Below are 20,261 nucleotides of genomic sequence, written 5' to 3'. Positions count from 1 at the left end.
GCAGAGCCGGCATGAATAAGCACAGGCCACAGAGCACAAGGGTTAGAGCTAAAGGAAGAGATCCAATGTGGAGTCAGGTTTGCGCCATCACTACCACCCACCTGCTCCAGCTGGCTTTAATGCTCCTTTTCTGTGCCCTAATGACTGCTGGTTGGAGTAACTCTATCACTGCTCACACCTTTGCAATATAATTATTCTCCTGCCCCACTAGAATTAAGAATGGGGCTTGAGTCTTACTCAACTTTGAATCAGTGGTGCCTACTACAGTGCCTGGCACACAGTAGTTGCTCAATACATGTCTATAAATTTAAGGAGTGGAAGAAGATAAGGTTGGAATTGTAGACTGGTGAGACTTTAAATGCCTTGCTCAGAAATTTGGAAGGTATTGAGGAGGTACTTGTGAAATACCTCAAGTTTGCTCTTTCTTCCTAGGGTGTTAATTATATACATGAAAAAGAGAAAAAATTAAAGAAAAAATATTGCTGCCAGTAAGAGATATAAAGTGATTTTAAATATATCCATTGCCATTTTTTTATTTCTGATGCATTCAGGCTGTTAATTCAACAGCTAATCTAGTGCCCACCATATGCCAGAAAATATGCAAGGCTGGGGATATAGAAGTACAAAATTTACCATTTTGCTTTTTGTCAGGTAAAATTCAATTGTCAGTGTAATATAGAATCACTGCTCTTCTACATCACTTGGGCTGAGAATTATATTGGACACCATCAGCTCCTCAGCCTCTCAGCATCCATTCAGACATAAATTCCTTTGACTGTAACTCAAAATGTCCCTTTTATCTTTCCCTACTTCTGTAGTATCACTGCCCTAGATTGGTCTACTGTCATTCGTCTCCTCTTCCTTATATGTCCCCTGTGTGCCATAAACAGTTATATTATTGTTCACTTATATTCATGTTGCTTTGTAACTCTATCCAGTATGTTTATGTGCCCATGGTCTGTTTCTCCATCTGGATTAAGAGCAATGCCTTGTATAAGTTATTCACAAAAATGTTGGCTAAATGAGAGGGAAATTAGTCTTGAATAAAAATACCTAAGATAATCAGTACTTTTAACTCTTCTACATTTCTTCCCATTTCATTGCCAGCAGCCATGAATGGATTCTTTGTACGATAATGAATGTTAGGAATGATTCTCCTGGTGACTCTTAGCAGAACAGGTCGGTGGAGGACTCTTTTTGAGGAAGAAGACGGAGTGAACTAAGCACCGTTGATGGACTCTATGACACATCACAACTGTGTCTGACCCCCAGACTCTTTTAGCACTTAGCAGATAGTATTTGTCTTCTCTAGGCTTGTGTAAGCTAAGGAAATTGGACATCTGCTTTGAATAATACGACCTTAAATCATATTTTTAAGTAAAGCCACATGGTTGTTATTATATCATTTTATTACATTAGGAAGCACCCAGAACAAACAATATCCTCTGGGCTTCTGAAGAGATGCAGGGGCTGATCTAATTGTTTGTACGATATTAAATGTCTTATTTAAAATTCGTATTTTCCAGTGAACCTTGGTAGTTTTTAAAGGAATAGATTTTATTCACATCTCTTTATTTTGCATTTGGTCACTAACTCTTGTTTACTTAAGAAAAAATAATAAAACTAATTTTGGCTCCGTACTTTCATCTGAAACATGGTGGGTTTTAATTTTGCTTTTAAATAAGAGAATGGCTCATGTGATTTGAGAATCGACTAATTTTTTTTTTTAAGAGTTATAATTCAAAGCTGAAGATGACCCTAATACCTTCTGGTGCATTTTTTGTTCCCCTAATTTTAATTTTCTCCAAAGAGCGTATGCCACAAATATTTTGCTATCTCACTCTGTGACATGCTATGAAATTTGGATTATCTATTGGGCTAAAACATAAGCCCTAGAATCAGACTAACTGGGTTAAAATCCTGGTTTCCTATGTGACCTTGGGGAAGATTTTTAACCCTTCTGAATATGAAATGATACTAGTACTCCCCCCACCCATCTGTTCTTGAGGGAATCAAGTGAAAGAATGGATATAAAGTGCTTAGCAGAGTGAGGGGCACATAGCAAGTACTCAGTAAATATTCAGTAATACCACCAATAGCAATGGCAATAATAATAAACAGAGGAAGCCATGGTGATTGTCTGTGTTTCGAACAGAGAAGGCCAAGAGGCAGCCTCCTGTGGGCTCAACCCCACTTTCACGTTAGCCAACCTGCTCATGTTGACCCTGTGACAGGACCACTCTATGTAAACCACTGGCCATTTTCATTAATAAATAAAAAATGACTATTTTCATGTCTGGAGCGTTGTTTAGTATTTATACCCCGTAAGTCAAAACACTGGAGACTTAGAAATGTATATGCCTTTGGGCGCCCTGACTCGTAGGGCTCTATTCTGTGGAAAAACAGTGTGTTCACATGGATTTTATTGGAATATACATGGTAACAGCAGCAGGTTGAAAAGGTTGAGCTGGGTCTGTATGTCTGTATTGACCTCAAGAGTTATCCATGTTATATTACTGGTTAAGGGACAAAACAAACTCCAGAGGAAAGTGTCAGGTTATTATTCTTTGAAAAACATAGGAAAAGGCTAAAAAAAATCATATATGTTTGTATGTATATAAAGAAGGATTTTGAAGGAAATACACTATGACTTTAGTGGGATAAGTTTGTGGATATCTGAGTGAGAAGTGGTTAATTTTCCCTTTGAAATCCTTTATTTTTTGACTTTTTATAATGGTATGTGTTACTTTTATTATTTCAAAAAAGTAAAGGAAGAAGTTAAAGCACAGGGAAAGTAAGAACTAAGTCTCTATGTAAAAGAAAAAAGTCTGCAGGGATATTTAAAATGTGGTTATGTATTAATTTGCTAATATACAGATTTTTCCCTGGGATTTTCCCAAGTACACAGTTGTCTCTCCTGTAAGCAGAGCAGTTCATCATCAAGTGAGTACATTTTGAAAAGAGCTTAATAAAAATGAATAATTTAAAATGGTTAGAATTTAAGCTATATTCAGTTGACTTAAAAGGGAAAATAAAATATGCTAGAAACAGGAAAAAAAATCCCACCTCTTTAGAACTCTGTGAAAAATGAGAGAGAGGGGTGTTTGAAAACCTTAGGTCTTAACAGAAATGTAAAAATTTATACTGAATTCTGAAGGACAAAAATAACTAAAAGCTAAATAGTGGAACTCCTATAAAAGTAATTTTCTACCCAACCAAGCTCAGAGATACAATGATAGAATAATATATCTGAACTTGTTTCTAGATCACCTAACTAATAAACTAACTTGATGTACTAGATTGAACTATTTTAATTAAACTACAGTTCCTACTGGTTGGAAATACTGAGAGAGAAAACCAAAAGCTTCTTTCTGAAATTTTTCGTGAATGATAATTGAAATATCTAACAGTGGGTAAATTATTCAACAGGTTATGTTATATCCAAGGATACCATGGGTATAAACAGAACATTTTTGGTAACATGCACCATTCTTGTCGAAAATCTGAATGAGCTTTACATCTTTACTTTTTTTTCATTAATTTTGTTTGCAAAATCTGTTCTCTCTTTCTCTCCTTGTGTATGTATATTATGTGCGTGTATGTGTGATTCACAAACATCATATTGATATGAACTCATTCTTAAGTGATTTTTTAAAAATTAATTTAGATTAAATTAGATTTTCAAATTTATTATCTTTTTTTGAATCACGCGTCCAACATGTTCTCAGAAAGACGTATTCATTTTCTGTAATGCATTTTCAATGATGTAACATGATCCAAAATTCAGCCCATTTAGATATTGTTAGCTTAAAAATTGTTTTTATTATATGAAACTAATTATGAAAATGTTCAAAATCCAGATTCAACCAAAAATGGCTAAATTTTGCTCTGTAACACAGTGTGTCCAAAGTTGGTGTCTTCAAGCAGTACCCGTAGCTGTCAATTCTGTGCGTCAGCAGTTTGGGCCAGACTCAGCTGAGTGGCTCTGTGATCTGGGTCGTGCGGGGCTGTCTTGGCTGGGCTCCCCCATGCATCAGCGGTCAGCTGTAGGTCAGGGTCAAGTGGGGCCTGGCTGGGACAGCTCAGCTCTGCTTCCCAGGGTCCCTGTCCTCCAGCAGGTGGCCTGGACCTTTTCACCTGGTAGTGAACAAGTCTTCTTCTCTGGTAGCCTCAGGTTGATTTATGATAATTAGCCTTGATTTCTTTATAGACACCTATAATATGTATATATAGTAGCTAGACTTAAGAGGGTATAATGTTCTTCCTAAAGCGACCTAACTAATGTGCCACATGCTTCATACTGAGAGGCAGCTTGGTATCCTGCTGAAAAGCACAGACTCTGAGACGGTTTGCCTGGGGGTCATATCTCATCTCTACCACTCACTAGCTGAAAGACCTTGGACAAGTTACTTAACCTCTCTACACCCCAGTTTCTCGTCTTCTGTAAGAGTTAAAAGAGTTAATATAAGTAAAGCATTTAGAAGAATGCCTGGTATATTTTATATATATATATTTTGTGTGTGTGTAATATGTTAGCTATTATTACTCATATTAATAGTCAATATATTTACCCATTTATCTGAAAATTCTTAATACTTCGTTTTGTAAACACAACTAACAGCTTTCACAATCACCATTAATTGTTGTAGCATTTTTTTCCCTCGCAATAAAAAAATGTACATTTATAACTCAATGGATTTGGTAAAATTTCAACTCAGATTTTTCATTCCGAGTTACATCTAGAATGATTATGCATATCTGAAAATTAACATTTGGATCTTGGAAAGAAATCTGAATGGCATACCTGGTTAATATTTCTGACCTTGTTAAGCTGAATAGACAAGGATGATGTAGTCTATATGATCACATGATCATTGACACTCATGACCACAGGAGGGCCAGAAATTACCTTGAAGTAGGCATTCAGCTATTCCATCTCCCTAAGCTAAAACCAGATACATTTGGATAAAAACTGGGGCCGAGGCCAGACTTTGGCACATGGCTACTCTGTACCAGGCACTCCTCTAAGAAGCGTTCTAAGTGAATCATCTCATTTAGTTCACTGAACACCCTCTTTGAAATGGGCACAATTGTATCCCCACTTCCTAGTTTAGGAGACTGAGGCAGAGTGACGTTAGCTAACTCTCTCAGTGACATCCAATAAGTGGCCGAATTAGGATCCAAATCCAGGCTGTCTGGTGGCAGAGCCCCAGCCCTTTCCACCAAGATCAAGGCGCCCTGTGTCCTACCCCGCACCAGGAGTCCACGTAGCCCTCAGAACCTCTTTCAGAGTAGGCACTCTTCTTATTTCTAGATGAGTCTACTCAGGATTCTCCCCAGCCTGCTCTAGAAGGGCAAAGAGCATGACTCTATGTCTTTACTATAGGAATGCTGTCAAAATCACTGGGCTTCCTTCCTGATCACGTGCAGGAGCTTCACCAGAACCTCACAGGTGTTTGGGTTTGAAATTTTTACGTATTTAAGAAATTTACTCATGTTTAAAATCATACCCGACATTTGCTCTAACTTAAGTGTCTTGATTTCGTCGTGAGAATGAATATTTTCCCAGGCATCTCTTCGCTAATTGTATTTCTGCTAATATGAATTGCTTCTTCATATCGTTTGCTAATTATTTATCGGTGTCTTAATGCTTTTTCTGATGAATTATCCAACAGATTCCTTCAATTCCAGACTGTTCTGATCACTCGTAAATTTGATATTGTATCATCAGTGTAATGCGGAGACCAGATTCATTTCCTTGACTGACTAACCTTGTTAAATTTTGATAATTCCCCCTTTCTGCCCTCTGATCCCCGCGAATCCCTGCTGGGCTCTGCCTCCTGACCCCAGCCAGGTTAATGAAACATCTCATGTAAAATCTTTTGCTTCCTCTTCAGGAGTATGGGGAGCTCCCAACTGGGGATGTTAACAGAACCCTTGGAGTTTCTTGGAGAACGATTTTTTTTTATGGCAAAGGGTGACTCCTTAAGCTGGAAATGTCAAATATGATGCATTTTTAAAATATTTCAGTTTGGTTTACACTTCATATAGAAGCTTACTGTGTAATGCCTTTTTAAAATCTTTTTTTGTTTGTTTTTTTGTTTGTAATGTCTTCTAGAAACAAGACATAGTTTAGCTGGTAGACAGACTATCACCAGACACACATGCAAAAAAAAAAAATCTCTAAATTAACAGTAATTTAGGGAAAAAATAAGCAGAAGCTTATATTGTGATGGCTTGTGTCATTTGAGACTTAGAACAAAAATGAACTCTTTTCTAAAGCCGTCAATTGATAAAAAGCCTGGCTTACATGGGAAATTAAGCAGCCTCTTGAGAACATTCTAACCAGGCTACCTGTCACTTCCCCATCCTCGTACCTGGGGCTCGTTTGCTGAGATACAGTCATTAGCGTCGTCAGATAGTTAAAACGTGTTTGTTTTATTCTGTGTTTGTTCTTTACCTATAAATTATAAAGCACACACCTAGTATTTTCCGGCTAAGTCATTAAAGCAGTTTGTCTAGATGACGCACTAGAATACAAGTGAGTTCACCTTAAAACATCACTTTTCTTATGGAAGGATAGACATTACTTCTCTCAATGGAACCCTCAGGGTTTCTTCTGTTTTCCAGAAACCTCTTCCTTCCTGCTTTGTCTCTCATATGATAACTGTGTCTCAAAACTCTTTTATTTTTTTAAGAGTTTCTGGTTGACGGTTCTAGGTTGATCTGAGAACCCACAGATTTTACAGCCACTTCAGGCTGCAGTTATGTAAATATTGGTGACCTTAATAGATCTGATTTGTTAATCTGTAAATTTTTTTTGTTTCTGTGCTCAATTCAATATATTTCTAATATGATAGACAGCCTAGCTGTGAGGTTCTTGCTGGAAAAATCGGTCCAAGTTTTGTTGTTTGTAGTTCTCAAAAAGCTCAGTACATAATGTATCAGATGAGTCCTGCCATGGCTAAAAATGACTAGTTAAGGCAAATTCATATCTTTTGGTCACCTCAGTATTTCTATGAGTAATAAAGAATAAAAATACCCATTCAGTTATGCTATGAATCACTAAATTAACAATTGCATTATCTTTGAGGCATTTAATTTAAATGTCCTGAAGCAAGTGTTTTATACACATTTTAGGTGTGAGCTGTGCTTATTATTTTTTAAATTATTTTTTTATTGACTTACAGTTGATTTATAATGTCTCAGGTATACAGCAAAGTGATTCAGTTATACATATATATATATATATGTATTCTTTTTAAGATTCTTTTCTATTGTAGGTTATTAAAAGATGTTGAATGTAGTTCCCCGTGCTATCCAGTAGGTCCTTATTGATTATCTGTTTTATATATAGGAGTGTGTATCTGTTGATCCTAATGTGTCCCTCTCCCGCTTTCCCCTTTGGTAACCATAAGTTTGTTTTCTATGTCTGTGAGTCTGTTTCTGTTTTGTAAATAAGTTCATTTGTATCACTTTTTTTTAGATTCCACATATAAGTGATATCATGTGATATTTATCGTTCTCTGTCTGATTTACTTCACTCGGTATGATCATCTCTAGGTCCATCCCTATTGCTGCAAATGGCATTATTCTATTCTTTTTTATGGTTGAGTAATATTCCATTATATATATTGATATATACCACATCTTCTTTATCCATTCATCTGTCTATGTACGTTTAGGTTGCTTCCATGTCCGGGCTATTGTAAATAGTTGAACTATGCTTATTATTAATTTTATAGCACCTAGATTGATGCGGAATTCCCTTGGAGAGCACAGAGTGCCTTTTACTAGCCAGTATGACATACAAGAAGGCCAGGCCACATGAGTCCCCAGCTTCCATCCTGCTGAGAGCACATACTGGACTCTTCAGGAGGGAAGAGATCATGCAGTTGGAGAGTATAGCTTGAGCTTCCCTGTGGGATGGTGTTGCTTCTTTGCCATCTTACTGTATTTTCACCAGAGTTTTAGGAACATGGCAAAAATCATTGCAACTAACAGATGTTCTTCTAGCTCAGTAATTATTGAGAATCCACAAGGAAGGCAAGAAGAGAGAGGGGAAAAATAGAAAAGGACAGAGGACCTCTGGATGAAGAGAGAATTTTTTTATTAAAAGTTTTCTTCTTGGACTTCCCTGGTGGCACAGTGGTTGAGAGTTCGCCTGCCGATGCAGGGGACACGGGTTCGTGCCCTGGTCCGGGAAGATCCCACATGCCGCGGAGCGGCTGGGCCCGTGAGCCATGGCCGCTGAGCCTGTGCGTCTGGAGCCTGTGCTCTGCAACGGGAGAGGCCACAACAGTGAGAGGCCCGCGTACCGCAAAAAAAAAAAAAAAGTTTTTTTCTCTAGTGGTTGCAAAATAACGTATTTCACATTTGTGCTCGGGTGACATTTTCGAAAGGGGCACAGAAAAGGCCCTTCAAAAAAGGAAGGATGCTTGATGCCTGGTCTGTAGAACAGGAGTGTGGCCGTGGAGAAGGTTTCATCGGGCTGATATGGGCGCTAATAAGTGCTTTTAAAGTGCTGGCGGCACCTCCCCGCAGAGGTTTTGTTCCCTTGGAGCTTTGTTCCCGAGTTCATTTATTTCTCCACAGTCTTCATCTTCCCCATTTCACAAGGTTTCTCATCAGAAAAGACATTGTCTTCAGGACCATTGTTATACTGGCTGAGGGAGCAGGAGAAGGGATATAGTATTTTAGTATTTTGATATTTGAGGGATACGATCAAATTTAAAATTACAAATTAAAAAGAAGAAGCTTTCCCACTGAGGAGGCAGAGCACAGGTTAGATCTTCTTGATTTGGGGGTACTGGGGGGCCCTAAAGTACAGCCTTAAAGCAGTCTTGGGCTATGAAATCAGTTGTGGGTCATATCCAACGTTCATTGACTTATTTATGTTGCGAGATGAAATAGGGTAGAACAGGAAATGGGGGTATAATGCACAGACACACATGGTAAGAAACATAGTGATGCATTTTCTTCATGAGAGTTTTGTCTGAATATGTGTGTGTTTGTGTGCACGCACAGCATCACACACGTATGCTGCCTTGCGGCATGCTATCTGTTTGATACAATGAGTTATGGTGAAAATGTTTGAGAAATATTGCTTTTGGGGCATTGCCTCCGGAGCTTGAATGTAAAAAATTCAAAGTCACCCCAGCTCTATCAGATGGTGTCAGTGGGCCACTTTGGTGAGTTAAGGACTTCTTTGCGTTTCTTCCAGTCTTTACTATTGGGAGAATTTAGTGAATTGGCCTGAGCACTAACTGCACGTCTTACTTCCCTGCATTCTCTATTCCTTAAGAACAGCGCAGGTATATGGTGACTCTGTGTGCCTTGCCCACCAGCTCTCTTCTTTTCTCCTTGCCTTGAAACCGGTTCTTTTTCAGTTCCATTCACCGTAGTTGAGTCCGTCTCTTCTCTATGTGTCCACTTGCGTCCCACTCTTCCTTTTCATTTTCTTGTACCACTTTCTGTCATAGCCAAAGGGCTTGACTGATGACCGTTATGTCTGGCTTAAGAAACCAGAGAATTTTTTTCCATTCCCTTCTTTCAGTTTTTCTGTCTCCGTCTTCTTCCACTGCCTAGAAAACATGCCTCTTGGGCACCCGGGGTGCTAAGCCATTGTCACTTTAAGTGCATGCCACTCAATGGGCTTTGCAGGTCAGAGCTGGTCCCCACATTGTTCCTGGTCCAGGACCACTATAGAAATTGAGGGCAAGTCTTTAGAAATTTTTATAGGAATTTAACAGAGTAATTTTCTGTTTATTTAAGCTAACAAATTTGGGCTTGCGTTTTGCATGTCTTTTTATTTCCTTTTTTCTAAAAATCCATGTTCATTGTATTTTACATAAACTCGATCTGAGCTGCAGCAGAAAATTACAAAACTGGTCCTTCATCATCAGTGGTTTCAGAGGCACTGCTCTAGATAACTGAATTGTTACAACTGGCGTATCTAAGGAGTCAGAGGGAGAATGAATGGCCCCGTAACCCAGATTCTGGATATATGCTAGCAAAGATGGAACTTGTAAGCTACTTACGTAGCTTTTGGATCGTAAGTCCACCGATTTGAAGGCCTGGCGGTAGAGGGGAAAATGAAGACAAAACAGCCAAAGGGAGAGAAGAGCCAATGATCTGTGTGCTTTTACTGAAACTAAGAGGCTTAAATAGTGAAAGTTGTAATGGCTTTAAACTTCATAAGATGCTGCTTCTCTGTCAGCAAAGGTATTGAATAACACACACAATTCTCTCTTCCTGCTGCATCTGTTGTGTGCACAAAGCTTCTCAAATGCTGGAGGAGAATTCTTGCAGTTTCCTCAGCCTTTAAAAATCTGGAGGCTCTAACACCAATGCAAATTTTAATGATGGGGTAGAAGGAATAGCTAATTATATGTCGTTATTGCCACCATCTCATCAAATGCATTTGCCAATGGATACGATTAAGCTCAATTTAATTCACCCAAAGATTCAAGAATATGAACGTCACATGTTCTCATAACAGAGTTCTCCTTTTCAGAAAAAACAAAATAATGATTCTTAAAGACCTTGCAAGTCTGCCTGTAGAAACGGCCCCTTTTGAAGCCAGCTCCATTCCGTGGAGATCTTTCCATTTACCTGCAATGTTATATTCTCTCCGCTTCTGTACTAGGTGACTTAAGGGTGTTTGTTATCTGAACAGAAACAGAATTTCAATGTTAATTTGAAATCTGATTTCTTTTATTTATTTGCCCAATTGGAGTATTTTTTGTAGGGAAAAAAACTGAGATAAGGATGTATCAAAAAGGGGGACCCAATTACTCTTTGGAAATGTATTTCCTCACAGTACAAACATTGAACTAGAAGGTGAAAATTAAGCATTCAGCCATATAGGGACATTTAAGAAAGCAGACGTAATAGTCTAGAATTGAATAGAAATGCTTTTAATTCTTTAAACGTCAGCTATGATGTTGACTTTCCTTCCATAGTAGGTAGGTGATAAATTCAAACAATTAAAAGGCATCTCATCTGCTATCCCTTTAGACACAACTGGGAATTTACCCCAGGATTCCAAGTCACTAGACGATGCTAAACATAAATGTTCCCACTTTCTTCTGTACATTCAGCATAGGACAGTAGTGCAGCACTGCCAGGAAGTACGAGTGCCGGCTGAAATATCATCTTCTGTACTTCAAACCATGTGATAAGTCCTCGTGACCACACACAGAAGTGAAGATCTCCTTCCCAAAGCTTAAATATAGGGGCAAGATGGATCGAGTTGAAGGTTTTGTAAAACTTCAGTACTAATGTTCCTCTCCCATAAAGAAAGGGAACTTAAACATTACCATTTTAGGTGAAAAAGGATAGGACCAGGAGGGTTGTGGACAGGCAGGCAGAAATAAATATACAGAGCTAAATGCTGAAGAATTACAGATAATTTAGAGAAGCAGGCATTAGGAGGTATGAAGCAACATAGTAATCGTAATGATAATCACCAGTAATTTTTGAGCCTGTGCTATATGGCAAACACTGTTCTAAATGCCTGTATATGCATTAATCGTTCACTGTGAAGCTACACAGAAATACCAGCTGAGCGACACTTCTCAGGGGACTATACCCCAGGGAACAGGTGCTCAGTAAAGAGAGACTTTTTCTCTAAAATATAGTGTGCATTAAAGAAAGACAAATACTGTTGATGTCACTTATATGTGGAATCTAAAAAAATACAACAGACTAGTGAATATAACAAAAAAGAAGCAAGACTCACAGATACAGAAAATAAACTGGTGATTACCGGGGGGAGGGGGAAAGGGGGAAGTGAAAGGAGGGGACGGAATAAAGAGATATAAACTATAAGGTATAAAATAAGCTACAAGGATATATTGTACAACACAGGGAATAGAGCCAGTATTTTACAATAACTATAAATGGAGTATAACCTTTAGAAGTTGTGAATCACTCTATTGTACACCTGTAACTTATATAATATTGTACAGCAGCTGTACCTCAGTAAAAAGAATACTGTGTGTTGACGAGCTGCTCATTGGTTTCTGGACTGTTTAGAAGCAGGACCTTTGCCTGTGACCGAGGGGACAGTCTAGATGGAGCTGCTTCCAGAGGGCAGAACCAGTGAGGTAGGAGGACGGTTCAGGTAGAGTAGGTGTTTCGACCAGCTCCACACACCTGTCCTTGGAAACCCTTTGACTGTTGCACAAAACCATGCACCGAAAATGCTAGATCTTGTAAGAAAACTGGAGCTGACTATTCAAAATCTACACAGCTTTGTAGCCAGAGAACCAGTGAAACAGTCACAGCCCTAATAAAAATCCTGGCCTCATTAACTTCCGCCTGGCACTTAGAATCCCTGTGAGTCCATCCTTAGCCCTGTGCTTGAGGGCTTCCACATCCTCCTTCTCACCAGAGGGGGCCTCGGAGTCAGTCATTCCCTTCTGATAGAGACCACTCTCTGCCAGCTGAAATATACGATCTGGGTTCATCGTCTCCATCAGTCAGGGTGCTTTCCTCTCTAAACTCAGGGGAGCAGAAGCTTCACAGCTTCTTCATCTGGTCTTGCAGTTTCCCAGACAGCCTCACAGAGCGGGAAGAGGAATGGCTCTGTAGAGCCACTAAACTTCTTGCCACTTTTGACCCTAAGCGAAGGCCCTTCTGCAGGAGTTTCACCTTTGTCGAAAGGCCATCACGTAGCCCTTTATTGGAGAGAAAATTTGCCTTGATTGCTCTACAACATTAATGTCCTGCAAAAAATTGCATGTGGTCTGAAGGGGCTCTAGTGTTATATGGATGTCACTCCCCTATTTGCTAATCCTGTTAGCTAATCTGCATTGCAGCAACATGCCTTGTAATGGGATAGACTGCATTCTGGTTCAAAAGGGGGGAAAAAAGGAGAAAGTATAAAAATCAGGACCATTTGAGTGTTTGCAACTTAAAATACCTGAGTTTCACCTTGACCTCAAGGTAAAAATTAGTATTTTGTCCTAGAATGAAGCTTAATGAGTAAATATTGAAGGATAGGCTGTGTAGTTGGGGAAAATAGTATTTTAGGGAAACCCAGTGATTTCCCAAACAACTATGGTAGGATGTTACCTGGTTTATACCACCGTGTGAAAAGAGACTCTTCATCCAGTCATCCAAACTAGACTTTCCAGGATGCAGGAAACCTACTTTTGCTCTCCTATGCATATTGCCATATTTACCATCTCTGGTCACCCAAGTTTAAGTGATGGAAACACTCCAAGAAGTAATATTCTCGGCAGGGTGACAATACTAAAGCTTTTGGTGATTCAGAGTTGGCTTCAAGGCCGACTCATGCCTTAGCCCCATCAGGGAATATTCTACATTGCAACTATGTTGCAGATGCCAGAGCCCCAAATGATTGAATTTCGAATAAATACGCTTATATTTTACTAAGAGCGACAAAGTACGATTTTTAACTCATAAACACCAACTGCCCTCTTTCAATTTGTGATGGGGTTGGTCGACCCTGTGTATTTTGAAGAGCTTTTTTTTTCACATTTTGTAGAGCATAGCTAGCCCAAATCACTGCAGTGGTATTCTCTTGTCACAAAATCCCTCTCTGTTCCCAACTCTTTCTTAAATCACATTTGCAGTTCTTCTCTATTACTGAAATATATGTTCCGCAATAACCCTTCCCTTGTGGCTTGACTTTCATATTTCCAGGTGCGTAACATTCATCTCTTGAAAAATTGCTGTATTTTCAGATAGCTCCCATAATTTTCCTTCACTGTCATGAAAGGGTTTGTTTTCTCCATATGTGCTCAAATGGCGCATGAAGAAATGTGGAGTTATTGGAGGGTAGCAGGATGAGTAATGGGCTGGAAACCCAGAGGCCCCAAGTTCTGATTTTGCCACTGACTCATCCTAAAGCCTGGCTAAGATGCGTCCTCATCTCTCTGTGACTCAGTTCCTATTTTTCTTACATGGCATTAACGCTAGCTCATCTCATGAAGGGGCCCTGAGAGGTAATAACCAGAAGCAAACATTTTGTAATATTGATCCTTTAACAATAGTCTATTAATTTATAAAGGATATATCTACATTCCTGGTTTTTATTTAGTCTTCCTGATAATTCCCTGGGAAAAGTAGTCTTCTCATTTTGCTGTTTAGGAAATCACAGCTTGTGGATGAGAGAAAATTTCCACACTTTTTCTGAGCTTGTGTATGTATCTTTATAGATACGTGTGGGTGTTTACTAACATATATATACCCGCAAACGTGCATACACACACCTCCTTGAAAATTATGGTTCAATGAGGGACGTTTTTAAAGGAATACTCAACTGAGGGTAATAGTCCCTTCATGCCGTAGAAACCATGAGTCCAACCACCCTGAGTAGTGTTTTTTTTTATCTTTATTTTCCAAATTTAGTTGTACTTCCCCCTCAGAATTTCCATACATGTTTTCCTCTCTGCTAAAGAAGGCTTGTGATGACCTGTTTTCCCGTTCATCTTAGAACATTTTGATTTACCTTTCTTTGTGTGATATATAAAATTCATGTATTTATTTTAGTTGCTATTTCTGGTGATCTTAGGCATGGAGAAAGTCCAAGTGACCTTTCCCAAGGTCAGGGTATCTGGGAAGCTTGAATCCATCTGGAAACTCTTCAGCACTCACGGGTGGGTTAGTGCCCTGGATGAAAAGTTGAAAACAAGGAGCTCACAGAGACTTCTGTGAACGACTGTCCCCCATGGGCACAGCCATTGATCGGTAAACTCCATCATCCCCCCATTATGAGAACACCCCTAGTTGAGGAGAAGCCAGTTGTGACAGTAGTTGGGGGGATGGGTGCTGAGCTGCAAGAAAATCATGTTATATTGATGACAAGGAGTATCATCAGGCCAATTTTCTAAGATTCCACAAACCAGAGCAATCTGTTCCCTTTCTCTAGATTATATGAGAATCTCAGAGTGTCTGTGATTACTCAGTGGTGGCGCCATTGTAGAACAGTGTTGTTTAGGGATGATGGAAAAGTTCAATATCTGTGCAGCCCAGTATGGTAGCAACTGGCCCCATGTGGCTATTGAGCGCTTGAAATATGGTTCCTGGGGCTGAGGACCTACACTTTCAATATTACAGAACTTTTTTTTTTTTTGTCCAAGTGCTGAATTTTTTTTAATTCATCTCTTTTTTTTTTATTGAAGCCTAGTTGATTTACAGTGTTGTGTTAATTTCTGCTATACAGCAAAGCGGCTCAGTTATCCATATGTATACTCTTTTTCATATTCTTTTCCATGATGGTTTATCCCAGGATTTTGAATATAGTTCCCTGTGCTATACAGTAGGACTTTGTTGTTATCCATTCCATATGTAATAATTTTCATCTACCAACCCCAAGTTCCCAGTCCAATCCTCCTCCATATGCTCCAGCAATTCCACTCCTGGGCATATATCCAGACAAAACTACAATTCAAAAAATACATGCACCCCTATGTTCATAGTAGCACTATTCACAATAGCCAAGACATGGAAACAACCTAAATGTCCATTGACAGATGAATAAAGAAGATGTGATGTATATATAATAATATATTTTATATATATACACACACACACACAACACACACACACACACACACACACACACACACTCACACAATGGAATATTACTCAGCCATAAAAAAGAACAAAATAATGGCATTTGAAGCTACATGGATGGACCTAGAGATTATCATACTAAGTGAAGTAAGTCAGAAAGACAAAGACAAATACCATGTGATATCACTTATATGTGGAATCTAAAATATGACTCAATATTATAGAATTTTAATTAATTAAAAAAAAAAACTCCATGTGGCTAGTGACCACCAGATCGACCAGTGCAGATCTGCAAACCATGCATATACCTATTATTTAGGAAACTAATTGCAGTGACATCAAGGGAATTTGCCATCCCCACTGACCTTGAGAGCACTTTGGGGATGAAAAGGTGTGAAAGAGGTGGGACTTTCAAAGCCAAGGTCAGATGTGTGGAACTGCAGTGTCGACCCATGGAAATGATGGTGACTTTTCAGGTACGAGCAGGAAGTAGTGTTTCCGGTTGTGACCGTCCTTTGATTTTCTTTTCGCAGGCTCCTTCATGTTGGTGAACACGTCTGGGAGATCTGAGGGACAGAGAGCCCACCTCCTCTTACCTCAGCTCAAAGAAAATGACACCCACTGCATTGATTTTCACTACTTTGTATCCAGCAAGAGTAATTCTGCTCCCGGGTTACTCAATGTCTACGTGAAGGTCAATAACGGACCTTTGGGGAACCCTATTTGGAATATATCTGGAGACCCAAACCGTACATGGAACAGGGCAGAGCTGGCCATCAGTACTTTCTGGCCTAACTTTTATCAGGTATGCCCTTTATTTTTCATTTCCTGTTTTGATGCATCCTCTAACTTCTGAAAATATAAATCAGTTTTATATTAGTCTAATCAGAGACTGTATTAGAAGTGTTGGTATTTTTAGACCAAGGTGAGGAAAGCTTATGCTCGTGGATAGGGAGTGTATTAAGGCTTTGTTTTTACATTACTTAGAGAAATGAGTAAAATGCACCATTCAGACTTGTTTATTTATATATCTATTTAAGAAAATAAAAGCAGCCACCTGCAGCAGGGCAGGAATTGCCGTCTGCAAGGATGTTTTACTTTCTATGTTAAGTAGCCACATCTGACCCAGGGAGACAGAGCACTTGATGGTAGAAGTAAAAGTCTCTTCTTCCATGAGTGGATCTCAGGAATCATGGGTCATTAGGAAGTGAGCCGTAGTGGAGGTCAGCTGGTGAGATGCAGGGCCCTGCTCCCACCCCATCAGCAATGGGAAGAAAATGGCATGTAGACCGAGTCCTTGTCATGGAGGAGCTGCTCTGTGGGATGTACTGTTGGGACCACATTGCCCACCTGGAGTGGGCACTTAAAGGAAATGAAGGGTGCAGGCCAGAAGCAATTAGAAAGTGGTACCAAGGAGGTCCCGCTGGTCTCTCCGTCCTCTCGGAGAGGGCCTGTGCCCCAAGAGCATCCCGACTTGGTGTCAAAGGTGGGAAATTAGTGACGGTGGCGTTCTGTGTGCTTTCTCCTTTTGTCCACAGCCTCTTTGAAAATAACTTCACATTAAGAACTCAATTAATTTCCAACTAAGAGGCTGCATTAAAGAATTGCAGTATTTTGATTTTCTCTTTCTTAATTCCTTTGGCTCCCTCGGAAGCCAATGGGAACATGTGTCCAAGATCATCTCTCATGGTTAATTGAGGTGCTTGGCTAGACCCAGGGAGGAGAGACTGAGTCTTCTCAAGGGCCGCTTGTCATCTGAGCGGCATGATCGGCGCCCAGGAACCCACTCTGCAGGCTTGGTGTTTATTAGGGAAGATTTATCAATCCCAGTTCCTCTATCCCTGGGTTTGATCATGGTAATAAATGGGCTGTAAATTCTGTGCTGTTTTTTTTTTTTTTTACATCTTTATTGGGGTATAATTGCTTTACAATGGTGTGTTAGTTTCTGCTTTATAACAAAGTGAATCAGTTATACATATACATATGTCCCCATATCTCTTCCCTCTTGCGTCTCCCTCCCTCCCACCCTCCCTATCCCACCCCTCCAGGTGGTCACAAAGCGCTGAGCTGATATCCCTGTGCTATGCGGCTGCTTCCCACTAGCTATCTATTTTACGTTTGGTAGTGTATATATGTCCATGCCACTCTCTCACTTTGTCACAGCTCACCCTCCCCCTCCCCATATCCTCAAGTCCATTTTCTAGTAGTTCTGTCTTTATTCCTGCCTTACCCCTAGGTTCTTCATGACATTTTGTTTTCTTAGATTCCATATATATGTGTTAGCATACGGTATTTGTCTTTCTCTTTCTGACTTACTTCACTCTGTATGAAAGACTCTAGGTCTATCCACCTCATTACAAATAGCTCAATTTCATTTCTTTTTATGGCTGAGTAATATTCCATTGCATATATGTGCCACATCTTCTTTACCCATTCATCCGATGATGGGCACTTAGGTTGTTTCCATCTCCGGGCTATTGTAGATAGAGCTGCAATGAACATTTTGGTACATGACTCTTTTTGAATTTTGGTTTTCTCAGGGTATATGCCCAGTAGTGGGATTGCTGGGTCATATGGTAGTTCTATTTGTAGTTTTTTAAGGAACCTCCATACTGTTCTCCATAGTGGCTGTACCAATTCACATTCCCACCAGCAGTGCAAGAGTGTTCCCTTTTCGGGCTCCCCTGGTGGCGCAGTGGTTGAGTGTCTGCTTGCCGATGCAGGGGACATGGGTTCGTGCCCCAGTCTGGGAAGATACCACATGCCGCGGAGCGGCTGGGCCCATGGGCCATGTCCGCCGAGCCTGCGCGTCCAGAGCCTGTGCTCCTCAACGGGAGAGGCCACAACAGTGAGAGGCCCGCATACCGCAAAATTAAATAAATAAATAAAATAAAATTAACCAAGAGTGTTCCCTTTTCTCCACACCCTCTCCAACATTTATTGTTTCTAGATTTTTTGATGATGGCCATTCTGACTGGTGTGAGATGATATTTCATTGTAGTTTTGATTTGCATTTCTCTAATGATTAATGATGTTGAGGATTCTTTCATGTGTTTGTTGACAGTCTGTCTATCTTCTTTGGAGAAATGTCTATTTAGGTCTTCTGCCCATTTTGGGATTGGGTTGTTTGTTTTTTTGTTATTGAGCTGCATGAGCTGCTTATAAATTTTGGAGATTAATCCTTTGTCAGTTGCTTCATTTGCAAATATTTTCTCCCATTCTGAGAGTTGTCTTTTGGTCTTGTTTATGGTTTCCTTTGCTGTGCAAAAGCTTTGAAGTTTCATTAGGTCCCATTTGTTTATTTTTGTTTTTATTTCCATTTCTCTAGGAGGTGGGTCAAAAAGAATCTTGCTGTGATTTGTATCATAGAGTGTTCTGCCTTTGTTTTCCTCTAAGAGTTTGATAGTTTCTGGCCTTACATTTAGGTCATTAATCCATTTTGAGTTTCTTTTTTTTTTTCTTGGTACGCGGGCCTCCCACCACTGTGGCCTCTCCCGCTGCGGAGCACAGGCTCCAGACGTGCAGGCTCAGCAGCCATGGCCCACGGGCCCAGCCGCTGCACGGCACGTGGCATCCTCCCGGACCAGGGCACGAAATCGTGTCCCCTGCATTGGCAGGCGGACTCCCAACCACTGCGCCACCACGGAAGCCCTTGAGCTTATTTTTGTGTATGGTGTTAGGGAGTGTTCTAATCTCATACTTTTACATGTACCTGTCCAGTTTTCCCAGCACCACTTATTGAAGAGGCTGTCCTTTCTCCACTGTGCTTGTTTTATCTTTGTGCCCTCGTACCTGCAACAATTTCTGGTATTTAAATGTCTCTTGAATGGAAATTAAGGGGTAGTAAAAGCTGTGTTAGCACACGTGTAAATTGTTAAAATCCTTTTAGATGCACTTGGGCAATACATTTTAAAAGTGTTAAATATTTAAATAAGTCTAATTTTAGCAATCTACTGTTAGGAGTTCATCCTAAGGAAATAATGAATAGTGGTAGCAAACAGTTAGCTACAAGGTTATTCACGGCAGTGTATTTATAATAATGAAACACCAGGAGCAGTGTTACATTTCTTACAATAGAGGATGAGTTCATCTATGCTACCTCAATACAAAAATTCATTTTGCAACCGTTAAGAATAACGTTATGAAAGATCATTTCATGATGTTATCTCAGCTTATTTTCTTAAGTGGGTAAAACTGGTAAAAAATCATAAAGTAGTATGTTAAATTCAATTTTAAATTAAATATATGTACAAATATGTATTAATTATACATTAATATGTATTAATAATATTAATATGTATTATTTTGTATCTATATATTAGTATGAATTAATTATATATAAACATCTCTAATATTAATATGTATTAATTATATATAAATACATATATAATTAAACTATATGATGAAATAAATATATTAAGTAGTATCTCCCCAGCTAGTGACTTGAATTTTTTCTTTCTGTCATCTGTCATATTCTAAATTTTCCCCAATGTACATGTGCTGTTTTTATGTATAAAACAAAAAAAAAGAGTTAAAAAGTAGTTTTTCTTGCAGAGGGAAAATGCTCTACTTACTGAATATCCTTCTTTTTTATAAATATATTGATAACCAATCAGGGTATAATTCAAAAATATGGCCTTTGGGACCAAGTTTCTTCTTTTGTAGGATTAAAATGGAAGCAAGGGAAGTGGGTTTGGCTAAGGCAGGCTTCA

The 20,261-nt window shown here is 39.3% G+C and overlaps 1 protein-coding gene across 4 annotated transcripts in view; it reads left to right on the top strand.

Annotated features, from left to right (window-relative positions):
• PTPRM (protein tyrosine phosphatase receptor type M) overlaps positions 1–20,261 on the top strand; it is a 746,863-nt gene that overhangs the window by 252,641 nt on the left and 473,961 nt on the right. For all 4 annotated transcript variants that reach the window (XM_082668014.1, XM_082668012.1, XM_082668013.1 and 1 more), the window contains exon 3: positions 16,083–16,354. In XM_082668014.1, coding sequence (XP_082524140.1) covers positions 16,083–16,354 — 272 coding nt within the window. The remainder of the gene's footprint in view (positions 1–16,082; positions 16,355–20,261) is intronic.

The sequence above is a fragment of the Grampus griseus genome, assembly GCF_964374135.1.
Source record: "Grampus griseus genome assembly, chromosome: 12".
NCBI classification, from domain to species: domain Eukaryota; kingdom Metazoa; phylum Chordata; class Mammalia; order Artiodactyla; family Delphinidae; genus Grampus; species Grampus griseus.
This window is presented reverse-complemented; position numbering and strand designations above follow the sequence as displayed.